The sequence below is a fragment of the Mobula birostris genome, chromosome 22, assembly GCF_030028105.1.
Source record: "Mobula birostris isolate sMobBir1 chromosome 22, sMobBir1.hap1, whole genome shotgun sequence".
Taxonomy (NCBI): domain Eukaryota; kingdom Metazoa; phylum Chordata; class Chondrichthyes; order Myliobatiformes; family Myliobatidae; genus Mobula; species Mobula birostris.
The window spans coordinates 19,846,375-19,861,728 of NC_092391.1; the positions used below are offsets into that span (position 1 = coordinate 19,846,375).

The following is a 15,354-nucleotide window of genomic DNA, read 5'->3' on the forward strand; positions in this document are numbered from 1 at the left end:
GATACACAGGACAGAAAAAGACTGAAAAACTAACAAAAACCACATATAGTTACAACAGTGCAACAATACCATAACTTGATGAAGAACAGGCCATGGCACAGTAAAAAAGTTCAAAGTCTCTCAAAAGTCCCACATCTCACACAAACGGGAGAAGGAAGAAAACTCTCTCTGCCATGCCCGACCACAGTCCGACTCTGAATCGTCCGAAAACTTTGCGCTCCGATCAGCCCTCCGACACCGAGTACCGAGCACCATCTCTGCCGAACGCTTCGACCCCAGCCTCGATCACAGGCAAAGCCGGGGATTTTGGGGCCTTCCCTCCAGAGATTCTCGATCGCACAGTAGCAGCAGCAGCGAACCGGGCATTTCAGAAATTTCTCCAGATGTTCCTCTGCTTCTCACGTCTGTCTCCATCAAATCAGAATTATGCACGGCAGCCTACTTACAAATACGATATCATTTCACCGGAGAGGCTACGCGTGCTGCGTCGCGTCGCCATCTTCTCCTCCCGCCTCTGCTGTGGTTTTTAATTATATTTAAAGTCACCGTTTCCTTCGTCAAACAAAATAACCTCGAGAAATATAATAAATAACGTTTCTGGTCTGGCGCGTTGTTCGCAAGTTCTCCGAGATGCTTGTGTAGCTAGAGATACTTTTCCCCAAGTGATGTGCCCCCCCCCCCAAGTGGCTGTTCAATTCTAATATCTCTCCCTGGGTCTCGGGTCACCATCACCCTAACCGTGAGGGAGAGGCTGTGCCTGGAGGAGGGGCCACTAGTTCATGGTGTGACAGGAGTTCCTAGGAGCGGCAAAGACTCAGTGGGTCAAACTGTCTCCTGTGATGGTCGACATTGTACGGAATGATATTTTGTGGAAGAGAAAATGAGACTGTGCTTCAGGGTCCTTTCCTGAAATCTATAAGGAAATGCATTGTTTGCATCAATGACCAACACAGTCCGAGGACATGCTGGGGGAGCCCACAGGCGTCGCCACGTTTCAGGCACCAACATAGGATGCTTCCAACCTGCCCACCCTTACAAATAGTCTTTGGAATGTTACGGGAAATGGGAGCACCCACATGACCAAGGGGAGAACATACAGACTTCTTACGGAGAGCAGCAGGAATTGAACGTTGATTGCCCGTGCTACGCGAGCTGTGCGCCGTGAAACCACATTTGTAAAGAGCCAGTGTCAGACCAGAATACCCACAGAATCTCATCCAGCCACTCGTACACACATTTAGATTGTCACACATTTAGATTGTCACTGATTCTCCGTCTGCGTCCAACACAAGTGCACACCCCGTTAATAAAGACGGACTGATGTCAGTGTCCAACATCCCCCACTTAGGCACCCCCACTGGGCAGACCACATCGTTTCCATGCCGGATACCGAATGATGTGGCCTGCTCTGAACCCTGTCATGGCAAGGGATTACCAGGCGGACAGAGAGAAAAGTTCAATAGCATTCTCAAAGCCTCTGGATAGAAGAAAATTATACCCCATTGATCACCTGGGATCCATGACCCATTACCACTCAAGATGGAGGAGGAGGTTTAGGATATCACTGAGAATCAAATTTATTTGTTGGGATCACACAGGAGCAATAAAAGGAAGATGCCATCTCACAAATGACCCACCTGTATATCCCCACATGCCTCACCCCTCACCCCGTGGCTGAATTGGAGATGAGGGGTGGTGTCGCACTGTGGCCCCACCACCATGTCAGAACCCACAGGACTGGAGCAGAAACCAGCCATCGCTGCTCCCAAGGGCCTGGGGAAAGAAGGGAGTAATTGTTCCACGCATGCACAGTGACACCCAGTGGTTGATCCGAGTAATGCAATGAGGTGACAGGGAAACTCAAGGGATTCTGCAGATGCTGGAAATCTTGAGCAAGACAAACAAAATGCTGGAGAAGGGATTGTGAGGAAAATTACAATCCCCTTCTATAATTCTATAATAAACTAAACAGCTTGTTAGGGAAGTCAGGCAGAATCTATGGAAGGGAATAAGCAGTCAAAGTTTCAGGCCTTCATCAGGACTGGACTGAGGACTAATGGCTAAGAGTCAACTGTAGATGTTGCCTCATAAACACAGGCCAAAACGCTTCTTTAGGGTTGGTGCCTGACTTGAGGAGTTCCTCCAGAGGATCCAGCTGTTTTCCTTTAGACTGTTCCACGTCCCGTACTCTTGTTGCGTAGGATTGGGACATTGATGCCTCCGCTAGCATTTGTTATTCATCTCCAATAATGTCCAAGTGGGATTATTGCACCTGAGCTGAGACCAAACTCCTATCTTTAGGAAGGATGTCAAGGTGCTCGAAAGGACGTTTAAAGATTTATACAGAATGATGAGAGATGAGATATCAGTGGAGAGAAAAAGAACATGGGGATAGTCTCTTCGGAAGAACAAAGAAGTTTGAGAGGTTTGGGGTAGAGGTCTTCAAGATCATGCATGAGAAAAATTCCTTTTTTTTAGGCTAAGGATGCACAGAACACAGATCAAGGTCACAGATCAGAGACATGCTGCTCCCATGAGCACATAGTTCAAAAGGATCAATGGACACAGATTTAAAATATAGAGCAAAAGATATCACAATCAGATTCATTATCACTGACTTTATTTAAAATATAGGGCAAAAGATATCAGAATCCGATTAATTATCGCTGACTTTATTAACATGAAGTTTGTTGCTTTGCAGTGCAAAGACATAAGATGACCGCAAATTACAAAGCTAAATAAAAGTACAAAAAAAAAGAGGTCATGTTCATGGGTTCGTGGGACATTCAGAAATCTGATGAAGGGGAAAAGCTGTTAATGAATTGTTGAGTTTAGATCTTTAGGATGCTATTCGTACTGCTAGAAAGGAGACGAGGGATTGTGAGGAAAATTTTACTGGGCCGTACAACCCCCTTAAATTCTGTGACAATTCTACAATTCTGTAATGAAGTAAACAGCTTGTTGGGCCATCATGAGGGCAGCTGAGTGCTAACCACACAAACTGGGTAAAGGAAGGAGAATTTTTCTTTATGGTACATCAACAAAACAGTTTTAATTCATCTGACCTCTGTTTCATGGTCAGAATCAGGCTTACTAACACTGATATACATTGTGAACTGTGTTGTACAGTGTAGGACATACAAATTACTAGATAAGGTACAATAAGTAAATAAATAGTGCAATGGTGCAAAGGAGGAATAGTGAGGTAGTGTTCAGGAGATCATGGACTGCTCAGAAAGGCAGGTGAGAAAAAAACTGTTCCTAAAATATCTTTAACGATGGATGCTGTTTTCTGGAGACACCAGCTTCTGAAGATGTCCTCGATGGTGGGGGGGAGGTTGTGCCCATGTTGGACTTGGTTGAGTTTACAACCCTCTGCATCCTCTTCTGATCCATCACCTGTACTAAACTTCCAACTCTACATCTAACTCAGTGGCTACTTTACCAGGTACAGGAGTGGAACCTGGCGTGGTCTTCTGCTGCTGCAGCCCATCCATGTCAAGGTCTGACGTGCTGTGTGTTCAGAGATGCTCCTCTGCGCACCACTGTTGAAACGCATGGCCATTTGAATTACTGTCGCCTTCTTGTCAGCTTGAACCAGTCTGGTCATTCTTCTCTGACCCCTCTCATTAACAAGGCATTTTTGCCCACAGAACTGCCGCTCAGTGGATGCTTTTTGTTTTCTTGCACTATTTTCTGTAAATTAGAGACTGTTGTGCATGAAAATCCCAGCAGTTTCTGAGATACTCAAACCACCCCATCTGGCACCAATAATCATTCAGCAGTCAAAGTCGCTTGAATCAAATTCCTTCCCCACTCTGGTGTTTGGTCTGACAACAAATGAACCTCTTGACCATGTCTGTATGCTTTTATGAATTAATTGCTGCCATATGATTGGCTGATTAGATTTTTGCAGATGTACTTTACAAAGAGGCTACTGAGTGTACCTAACTGACAGAATTTATAATTTGGGTTCATGGACTGGAGTATTAGTTTAGCTCTGGATTTCTGGTGCACTAGTTTAACCTCTGGGAGCAGGACTTGTGTCCGTAGCGTACCCAGTAGATGGTTAACCACAACTGTTGTAACTTCTTACAACACATAGACACAATAATAAGGAGAGTGCTTTAGCGCCTTTACATTCGTGGGAGGTTAAGGAGGTTCATCTTATCATCGAACACTCGCACAAACTTCTACAGATGTAGTTGAAAGTATCCTGACTGGCTACATCATGCTCTGGCTGGGCAATTCAAATATGCAAGAACTGAAGAAGCTGCAGTCTCTAGTCTAGAGGACTCTGCCTCCTACATCAGGGGTTCATCCCTCCCCACCCTACCTGCAGAAGGGGCTGCCCCAAGAAGGCAACATCAATCACCTAACGTCTCCACCATCTGGGCTATGCCAGCTTTCCACAGCTACCCTCGGTCAAGAGGTACAGAAGCCAAAGTCCCATTCCACCAGGTTCAAGAACAGTTGTTTCCCTTCAACCACTCAATTATTGAACCAACCGGCAAGATCCTAATCACTACAGTTTAACAACACTGTGAATACTTTGAATTAAAACTGACTTTTGTTCTAATTGTGTTTTCTTATAAGAAGTGTGTATGTGATCATTTTTCTTGTGAATGCTGTTTATATAAATCCATTTCCAGTCTTTCATTGATTCTGCTATGGTTATAATTCTATAGATTTATTGAGTATGCCCACAAGGAAATAAAGCTCAGTGCTGTATATGGTGACATATCTTTACTTTGATAATAAAATATTCTGTGAACTTTGACTTAATTCCCTTTAACCCCTTACAGCCAGCTGAGATAGAGGGAACCTTCATCTTCTCAAAGTGCTAGGTGTGGCACTGAACAAACCACACTGTGCAACGTATTCAACTCAATTTCCCACTTGCTTATTCTCTAGCGAGAAGGTTATGGGATTAGAATGACATGTTGATCAAGGCCATTCAGCCCATCATACCTGTGCCTGTTTTACTACAGTTGCAGGACCAGAATGGGACATTGTTCAGTAAGGTGCACCTGGGCTTCGTTTGAATGTGTTGTGTTCATGTTCAGGAACTAGTAGGCAACTGATCTGGTGTAGCAGCAACTGTTCAGTGGCCAACGTACAAGGAACGCTTTCCTGTTGGTCAGACAACAGAAATCTTAGCCTCTGCTCTAGGTTTCATGTTTAAAGACAGGAGCTATGAGATTGGAATGAGTGACAATTCCCATTGTTATTACCTGATTATCTTCTTCACATAGATTCTTACATCAGCCAGACATAAGTATATGCCTGTGTTCCTGCTCCACACAAGACTTCTCTCATCTCTTTGTGTCTGATCTTCAGCATATTAGTCTATTCCTACCTCCTTCCACAGAATGTGATCTGAACACAACCCCAGACCCTCCGGAATGTGATCTGAGTCATTCTCAATCTGGACGCCTCTCCCAAATTCCTTGGGCTTATTTCTGGCTTGTGGTTTTGAATAGCCCCACATTACTCCCTCATCCACTACTATATGAAAATATCTACAATATCTCAAAGCACTAAAAATCTCTAAGTATTCAACGCCACTCCCTTGGAAGTTCACATGTTTTGTTGGTTTCATTGTCAAAAAAGCCAAACTAAATCCACTGTAATTCAATGTTGTTAAACAATAAAAACATGAAAACTTCCAGGGTGGGGGGGGGAATACTTTTTATAGGCACGGTCAGATTGTCCATTCATTCAATCTCACTGACACAGATAAATATTGACATAATTTTGCCGATGATGGGTTGCTGACGAGACTCGATCTGAATTACACTGCTTACTCGCGGTGAGAGTTAACACAATTAGAATAGAGGGTTCTGCAGATGTGGCGATGATGTTTCCTCTTATGGGAAAATGTAGAAATCGACGGCATCATCTAAAAGTAAGAGGGTGACCATTTAAGACGTGTGGCAGCTTGTTTTTTCTCGTAGAGTTGTGAATCTACAGGCGGCTGTGGAGGCCAGGTCATTGGGTATATTTAAGGCAGAGGCTGATAGTCAGGGCATGGAGGGTTACGGGAGAAGGCAGGAGATTGGGGCTGAGAGAGAAATGGATCAGGCATGATGAAATGGCAGAGCAGACTCGATGGGCCAAATGGCCTAATTCTGCTCCCATATCCTATGGCTGTGTCTTTGGAATCCTTTGCCTTAAAGCGTTGTGGAGGCTGTAGATTGACTGTTATAGTGCAGAGATAGACAGATTCTTGCTAAGCAAGTGGTGAAAGGCAAGCAGGGGAAGGCGGGAATTGGGAGATGCAGCTGCAGTTAGATTAGCTGTGATCACACCCAATAGCAGAGGAGGCTCTGGAGGGCAATGTTTATTCCTGCCCCGACCCGTATTTACACGTAGACAGAAGGCAATCTTAAAGCTGGAGAAAGTAATTCAGACGACGCTGGAGTTTGTTCCCTCTCACTGAAGATCAAATCTGCAGATTTTTCTTTACAGACGACCACACTGGTGATCACCATGTCACCAGCTACTTCCCCAATAACATCCCCCACCCCCCACCCCCATCCCACAGCCCAGTCTCTGTCCAAACTCCTGGTGATTCCAGAATCAGGTAGATTTGCTTTATCAGTGACGGACCCTGGGTGACTGAGAGGTAAACAGCTATTTCATGGGGAAGGCTGAATAAAGGGGCACAAAATGAGTTGGGTTCAACCAATGTTCTCACCTTTGCCCAAGTTGATATTCACGTTCCGTCCACACCCTCCCATGCCTCAACCCATTCCCAGACATCCCACCCTGCAAAAACTCATTTCAGGGAGGTAGCACCATCAATTTGCGGGAGACTTCCGGGAGAGGTGGGATGTCTGCAATAGGGTAGCTCCTTAGCAGCTGGCCGCCTAGTTTAAATAACATTATCTATGCTAATGAACGAATGACACTTGTTAAACTCACCTCAACATGTCTTTTACAGTCTTGACCCACCATGAGCAATAGAAAAGTCGCTGTTGCAAACAGTGCAACGAGCAACACTGTCATTATTTTGACCCCTATTAGGCAGGGGTACACTTTAGTGTAGTCTGGGGTGACGTATGTTTTATATTTTCTTTTTTTGGAACACTCTGCCATGGCACGCTCTCGCTCTCTCTCATGGTCGCTCTCACACTCTCTCTTGCTCGCTCTCAAAAAATTGATTTCCGTGATATTGTTTATAATTTGCGGGCATCAGGGAGCAACTATTAATATGTGGGAGGCTCCCGGAACTTCCGGGAGAGGTGGGATGTCTACATTCCCTGGATCTTGCAGCAACTCCCATCAAAATGCCACTTCACCAGGAAACCTCGACCACCGGGGGTCCAAAGTAAATTAGAAGGATGGTGGCACTGGACAAGGATAAATACAGATTATACAGGAGGGAGGGATATCGCACCAGAGCTGCAAGGCTCAGAGGAGGTTGAATGGAAGGAGGAAGTGCTTTCACAAGTCTCAGTTAAAGTTCGCTGGCAGGGCAGCAAGAGTCAAATGGTGACCCTGCAGCTTTGTCAGAACTGGTCTGAGTAATCTTCTAAAGGCTTCTGCCCCCACCCCCTCTGGCGGCTTCCCTCCCTGCCCTCTGTTTGATACCTCCTCCAAACAGGAATTGTTTGGGACTTCAGCTGTGCAGATATCGGGAGAACATCAACTGCTCAAAAGAAAAGGAAAGAGCAGGTTGTATGGGCAGCTGAGCCAATTGCATCATTCAATAAGATCAAGGCTGAACTTGATCCTCAGATCCATGCTCCTGTCTTACCTCCTTGTCCAAAAATTTATAGACGAGACTTCAGTGTATGAAGGAGATTTCTGAATTCTCCTTGTAAAACTCTTCAACATACACCTGAATGGCTCTGAGGCTGAGCTGCGATCCTGGACCAGCCAGTTGAAACCTGCCACCTTCTGGAATCTACTCCATCAATCCCTCTATGAATTATGTCCATTTCAATGAGATTACCTCTCGGTCTTCAAAACAGCAGAGAACACAGCCCCATCTATGTTCTGTTCTGGGTGTCAGACATGGGATTTCCAGGATAATTGCAGCCTCCCCGAGGGTGACCTCTGCACCAGGCGTATCAAGTTGATGCCCCTGAGAGACCTTGTCGGGGAACTGCTGCAGCTCAGTGACCTTCCAGTTGTCAGGGAAAGTGAAGAGGTGATAGGCAGGACCTACAGGGGTGGGGGGGGTGTAGTCACCTCAAGGCTACAGGAGACAGATAAATGGGTGACCATCAGGAGAGGGAAGGGAGAACATCATATAGTGGAGAGCAGCCCTGTGGCCGTCCCCTTCGACAATATGTACTGCACTTTTTTGTACTGTTGCGGGGGGGGGGGGGAACAGCAGCCGTGCCTCTGGCATTGAGCCTAGCCCTGGGGCTCAGAAGGGTAGGGAACTGAAGGGGATGGCAGCCATAATAGGGGACTCTATAATAGTCAGGGGCCAGATAGGAGATTCTGTGGACACGAAAAGGAAACACAGATGGTAGTTTGTCTCCCAGGTGGCAGGGTCCGTGATGTTTCTGAATGTGTCCACAATACTCTGAAAAGGGAGGGTGAACAGCCAGAAGTCGTGGTGCCACCAACATGCGTAGAAGAAGGGAGGAGGTCCTGAAAACAGAATACAGGGAATTATGAAGTAAGTCGAGAAGCTGGATCTCAAGGGTAGTAACCTTAGGATTGCTGCCTATGCCACACCACAGTGAGGATAGGAGTAGAATGAGGTGGCAGATAAATGCATGCCTGAAGAATTGGAGCAGGGGCAGGGATTCAGATTTCCAGATAATTGGGACCTCTTCTGGGGCAGCCTGTGACCTGTACAAAAGGAATGGGTTGCACTTAAATCCAAGGGGGACGGGAATGGTTTAAACTAATATGGCAAGGGGATGGGAACGGGAACCAGAATGATAGAGCTGAGGATCAGCCAGCAGGTTTACAAGTAGATGATGGATGTAAGAAAGGACAAGTCAATGATAGGGTACAAATGCAGACAAAGAGTTAAATTGTACCACAGAGGCAAAATTCAAAAGAGTGAAAAATGCAGGATGAAAGGTACAGTACTGTATTTAAATGCGTGTAGCATTTGAAATAAGGTGGATGAACTTGTGGCGCAATTACAGATTGGTCGATATGACGTTGTGGCCATCACTGAGTTGTGGCTGAACGAAGGCCATAGTTGGGAGTTTAACATCAAAGAATATATTTATATCGAATATATTTGTATATTTTATGCAGGAAGGCACAAGTGGTGGTGTGGCTCTGTTGGTAGGAGATGGAAATCTTTAGAAAGAGGTGACATAGGGTCAGAGAATGTTGAATCTTTGTGGGTGGAGCTAAGAAACTGCAAGGGTGAAAAAACCATTATGGGAATCATAGATAGGCCTCCAAATAGCAGCCAAGCTGTGGGGTTGAGATTGCAAAGGGAGCTGGAAAAGGCATGTAATAAGGGTAATGTCACAACTGTAATGGGGGACTTCAATATGCAAGGGGGCTGGGAAAATCAGGTTGGTGTCGGATGGTAAGAGAGGGAGTTTGTTGAATACCTACAAGATTACCTTTCGGAGCAGCCTGTGCTTGAGCTGACTCGGGAAAGGCTGTCTTAGATTGGGTGTTGTGATCTTAATAGCGTACTTAACGTAAAGGAACTCTTAGGAGGCAGTGATCGTAATATGATTGAATTCATAGTGCAATTTGAGAGGGAGAAGTGTAAGTCACATGTATCAGTATCGCAATGGAATAAAGGGAATTACAGAGGCATGAGAGAGGAGCTTGCCCAGGTGGATTGGAGAAGGATTCTGGCGGGGATGATGGCAGAGCAAATATAGCTGAAGTTTCTGGGAATAGTTCACAAGTTGCAGGATAGATATGTCCCACAGAAGTTGTTCTCAAATGGCAAGGGCAGGCAACCATGGCTGACAAGGGAAATTAAGGACTGCATAAAAGCCAAGGAAGGGCATACAAGGTAACAAAAGTGAGTAGGAAGTTGGATGATTGGGAAGCTTTTAAAATCCAAAAAAAGTCAACTAAAAAGAGTTACAAGGGAAAAGATGAAATATAAGGACAGACTAACCAATAATATAAAGCAGGATACTAAAAGTTTTTTCAGTTATATAAGAAGTAAAAGGGAGGTGGGAGTTGATATTGTACCACTGGAAAATGATGCTGGTGAGGTAGTAATGGGGTACAAAGAAATGGAAGATGAATTTAATGGGTACTTTTCATCAGTCATCACTGTGGAACACACGAGCAGTGTGCTAGAGGTCTGTGAGTGTCAGGGAGCAGGAGCGCATGCTATTGCTCTTATAAAGGAAAAAGTGCTAGGCACACTCAAAGATCTTCAGGTGGATAAGTCCCCTGGACTAGATGGACTACATCCCAGAGTCCTGAGAGAGGGCGCTAAAAAGGTAATAGCTGCGTTGGTCATGATGTTTCAAGTATTGCTCGATTCTAGCATGGTCCCAGAGGACTCGAAGATTGCAAATGTCACTCCACTCTTTAAGGGAGGAAGGCAAAAGAAAGGAAATTATAGGCCAGTTATCCTAACCTCGGTTGTTAGGAAAGTGTCATTAAGGGTGAGGTTTCGGGGTATTTGGAGACCAATGATAAAACAAGTCAAAATCAGCATGGTTTCTGTAAAAGGAAATCTTGCCTGACAAATCTGTTAGTTCTTCGTGGGTGCAACAAGCAGGGTGGAGGCAGTGGACGTTATTTACTTGGATTTTCAGAAGGCACTTAACAAGATAAAATCCTATGGTGTTACAGGAAAGGTACTGGCATGGATAGAGGAATGGCTGACAGCCAGGAGGCAGTACGTGAGAATAAAGGGGGCCTTTACTGGTTGGCTGCCAGTGACTAGTGGTGTTCCTCAGGGGTCAGTATTGGGACCGCTGCTTTTCACATTGTTTGTCAGTGATTTAGATAATGGAATTGATGGCTTTGTGGCAAAGTTTGTGGATGATACGTAGATAGTTGGACGTAGGTAGTGCTGAGGAAGCACTGCAATTGCAAAGTGGCAGATGGAATACAGTGTTGGGAAATGTATGATAATGCATTTTGGTAAAAGGAACAATAGTGTGGACTATTATCTAAATAGGGAGAGGGTTCAAACATCAGAGGTGCAGAGGGACTTAGGAGACCTCATGCAAGATTCCCAGAAGGTTAATTTACAGGTTGAGATTGTGGTAAAGAAGGCAAATGCAATGTTGGCATTTATTTCAAGGGGAATGGAATATGAAAGCAAGGAGATAATATTGAGGCTTTATAAGACACTAGTCAGGCTGCACTTGGGAGTATTGTCAACAGTTTTCGGTCCTATATCTCCGAAAGGATTTGTTGGCATTGGAGAGTCCAGAAGAGGTTCACGAGGATGATTCTGGGAATGAAAGGGTTAACACACGAGGCGCATCTGGCAGCTTTGGGAATTCAGAAGAATGCGGGAGGATCTCATTGAAACCTACTGAATGTTGAAAGGACTAGATAGGGTGGATGTGGAGAGAATGATTCCTATGGTGGGGGTATGCAGACCAAGCGGGCACAGCCTCAAAATTGAGGGGTGAGCTTTTAGAACAGAGGTAAGGAAGATTTGTTTTAGCCAGAGTGTAGTGAATCTGTGGAATGTTGTACCACAGACTGTGGTGAAGGCCACATCTATAGGTATATTTAAGGCAGAAGTTGATAGTTTCCTGATCAGTCAGGGCATCAAAGGATATGACAAGAAGGCAGGTTATGGAGTTGAGTGGGATCTAGGATCAGCCATGATGAATAGCAGAGCAGATTCGATGGGCTGAATGGCCTAATTCTGCTCCTATGCCTTATGGTTATCTAGGGTGTCATGGTAGAATAGTGGTCAGAGTAACACTATTACTGTGCCAGTGACCCAGGTTCAATTTCGCTGCTGTCCGCAAGGAGTTTGTATGTTTTCACCACGGCTGCGTGGGTTTCCTCCCACATTCCAAAGACGTACGGTCAGTAGGTTAATTGGGTGTAACTGGGTGGTGCGGCCTTGTAGGGCCAGAAGAGCCTGTTACCACGCTGTATCTCTAAATAAGCGGACCTTCTCCTGGGGCAACCTCTCATAATGAGCACAAATCTAGGGAGAGCTCTTTGAGGAGGCGGCAACAACGACACAACTTAGAAAAGAGAGCAAAGGAGATAAAGGATCAAGACCGAGCAATTCTTTGAGGAGACCCTTTGAAAAAGATCTCTTCCTTGTTGAATCGTGTTTAATTCCATTCTCATAACACATGAGGATGTTCTGCAAGTCCTGAAGAAATAAACAAATAGAAAACTGAGCCCCAATTAAAAAAGACCCAAAACAGTACAGACAATAAAAATTAATTATAATTTTTTTTCTTGTGCAAAATTGTAATAATCTCTTCATAAATTACTAGTAAATCTGTAATAAACTTAGATAAAGAAAAATAACCAGTTTTTGTCAACATCCTATACATGCAAGTCTGGTCAAGTAACAGATGTGGAATGAGTTATCCCTTTTGCTTGTTATGGCTACTGACAAGAGCAAAAATGAGGTAACAATAAATTCATCGATATTATTTTTAAATCACAGCTTCATTTTCCCTGATTGGATCTTGCTGAAGAGCTCTTCGTCCAATGGAACATATTTTTGTAGTCTTTGATCCAGGAGATAAAGTCTGTCCTTAATCACTCTTGGGTCAAATCCCTCCTTTCTCATCTCTGTTTTCTGGAACTTGTACGTCCCTACGAATGTGAAAATAAAGAAAAGGGTCAGTGTCAAAAATAGTGGATGATCAGAGCTTGCTGTGGTTCACTGGGGGTAGCCCCATCACATCCGAGTCAGAGGGTCATAAGTTCAAAGTTAAAATTATTATCAGAGTACACACTTCAGCCAGAGGGTGGTGAATTTGTGGAATTTATTACCGCAGGCAGCAGTGGAGGCCAGGTCATTGAGTGTATTTAAGGCAGAGCTTGTTAGGTTCTTGATGGGACACGGCATCAAAGGTTACGGGGAGAAAGCTGGGGATTGGGGCTCAGGAGGGGGGAGGAAAGAAAAGGATCAGCCATGATTGAATAGCACAGCAGACTCAATGGGCCAAATGGCCTACTTCTGCTCCTATGTCTTATGGTCTTATGTCACCACATACAATCCTGGGATTTCTTTTCTGCAGCCATACTTAGCAAATCTATAGAACAGTAACTGTAAATGAGATCTGTAAACTAAACATCAAGAACTGTAAACCTTAAACAAACCGTGCAAATGCAGATAATAAATAAACAGCAATAAATAACAAGCATGAAATAACAATACAACAGAGTCCTCAAATGAGCGCAGTTATCCCCTTTTGTTCAAGAGCCATCATGATGGTTGAGGGGTAGTAACTGTTCTTGAACCTGGTGGTGTAAGTCCTGAGGCTCCTCTACCTTCTACCTGATGGCAGCAGCGAGAAAAGAGCACGGCCTGGGTGGTGAGGATCCTTGATGACTGATGCTGCTTTTCCGTGACAATGTTTCGCATAGATGTGCTCAATGGCCGGGAGGACTTTTACCCATGATGTACTGGGCCCAATCCAACACCTTTTGTAGGATACTTTGTCAAAGGTAGTGGTGTTCCCATATCAGGCCATAATGCAGCCAGTCAGCACACTTTACACCACGCATCTATAGAAGTTTGCCAAGATTTTTGACGACATGCCAAATCTCCGCAGACTTCTGAGGAAGTACAGGCTCTTTCGAGCTTTCTTCACAATTATATTTATATGACGGGTCCAGAACAGGTCTTCTGAGATAGTGACACTCAGGAATTTAAAGTTACCGATCCTCTCCGCTTTGATCCTCCGATTCTTACTGGCTCAGGGACTTCTGGTTTCTCTCTCCTGAAGTCTATGATTAGTTCCTTGGTCTTATTGATATTGAGTGAGAGGTCATTGTTATTACACCACTCAGCCAAATTTTCAATCTCCCTCCCGTGCACTGATTCATCACCATCTTTGATGCAGCGCACAACAGTAGTGTCATCAAGAAACTTGTATATGGTGTTGGAGCCGTACTTAGCCACACAGTCACAGGTGTAAAGTGAGTAGAGCAGGGGGCTAAGTACACAGCCCTGCAGTGCTCCTGTACTGATGGAGATTGTGGAGGAGATGTTATACCAACCTGAACTGACTGGGGTCTACAGGTGAGGAAATCCAGGATCCAACTGCACAATGGGGTATTGAGGCCAAGGTCTTAGCGTTTACTGATTAGTTTTGAGGGGATGATGGTGTTAAATGCCGAGCTGTAATTGATAAACAGCATCCTGATGTATGCACCTTTTCTGTCCAGATGCTCCAGGATTGTGTAGACCAGGGGTCCCCAACCTTTTTTGCACTGTGGACCGGTTTAATATTGACAATATTCTTGCAGACCGGCCGGCCGGGGGGGGGGGGGGTGGGGGGGGGGTGAAGGTTGCCAACGGACAAGAGTAGCAGTCAAATGTGTTGTTTACCCAAAAGACTACAATGACCATGAAGCCTTGCGCGGGCAGCAATGCGCATGCGCGTCGTGACCTGCCGATCCCCCCCCCCCCAAAGCAAATACTTTTTGGCGATTCTGTTCGTGGGGGTGGGTGTTAATCACTACCGGAATATAGGTGATAAGTGGGTAATACACTCAATTTTGTTTCTAAAAGGGTTTATCTAACGAATTTAATATTAAACACACAGCGCATATTTTCCTCGCATGAATATAATGATAAGTCATTTATCAGGGGAGCTTGAAGTAAGTATTGAACGAGCTTCCAGTAGAAGTGGCAGAAGCAGGTTCGATATGATCATTTAAAGAAAAATTGGATAGGTATATGGACAGGAAAGGAATGGAGGGTTATGGGCTGAGTGCAGGTCGGCGGGACAAGTGAGAGTAGCGTTCGGCATGGACTAGAAGGGGAGAGATGGCCTGTTTCCGTGCTGTAATTGTTATATGGTTATATAGGTCACTTATAAGTCAATAGCATCATAACACTTCAAGTAACATTTGGATATTAAACGCACAGCACATATTTTCCCTGTATGAACATATAAAATTATTGAAACACACCAATATCGCTGAATCAGTGGGAGCCCTGGGCTTGTTTCCCTGCAACAACACGGTCCTATTGAGGGGTGATGGGAGACATCGCTACTCGAAGGGGGTTCCTGATGTCCAGTCTATTCCGCAGTTTAGTTTTCGTTGCATTCATTGCAGAAAACTCCGCTTCGCAGAAAAATGTTGGAAATGGAAGCAACGTTTTCAGTGCTTTCGTGGCTATCTCAGGATATTTAGCCTTGACTTTGATCCAAAATGCCGACAGAGATGTTATGTCAAACATACTTTTCAGCCTGTCCTCATTTGCAAGCTTGAGGA

The 15,354-nt window shown here is 44.7% G+C and overlaps 1 protein-coding gene across 2 annotated transcripts in view; it reads right to left on the bottom strand.

Moving 5' to 3' along the window:
- Nucleotides 1-12,238: 12,238 nt before the first annotated feature.
- The window catches only part of slc27a4 (solute carrier family 27 member 4), a 68,728-nt gene continuing 65,612 nt past the window's right edge, over nucleotides 12,239-15,354 (bottom strand). Inside the window, exon 13 of one of the 2 annotated variants that reach the window (XM_072240233.1) lies at nucleotides 12,239-12,717. In XM_072240233.1, coding sequence (XP_072096334.1) covers nucleotides 12,560-12,717 — 158 coding nt within the window. In that variant the 3' untranslated portion in view covers nucleotides 12,239-12,559. The remainder of the gene's footprint in view (nucleotides 12,718-15,354) is intronic. The other variant, XM_072240232.1, reaches the window with a different exon arrangement.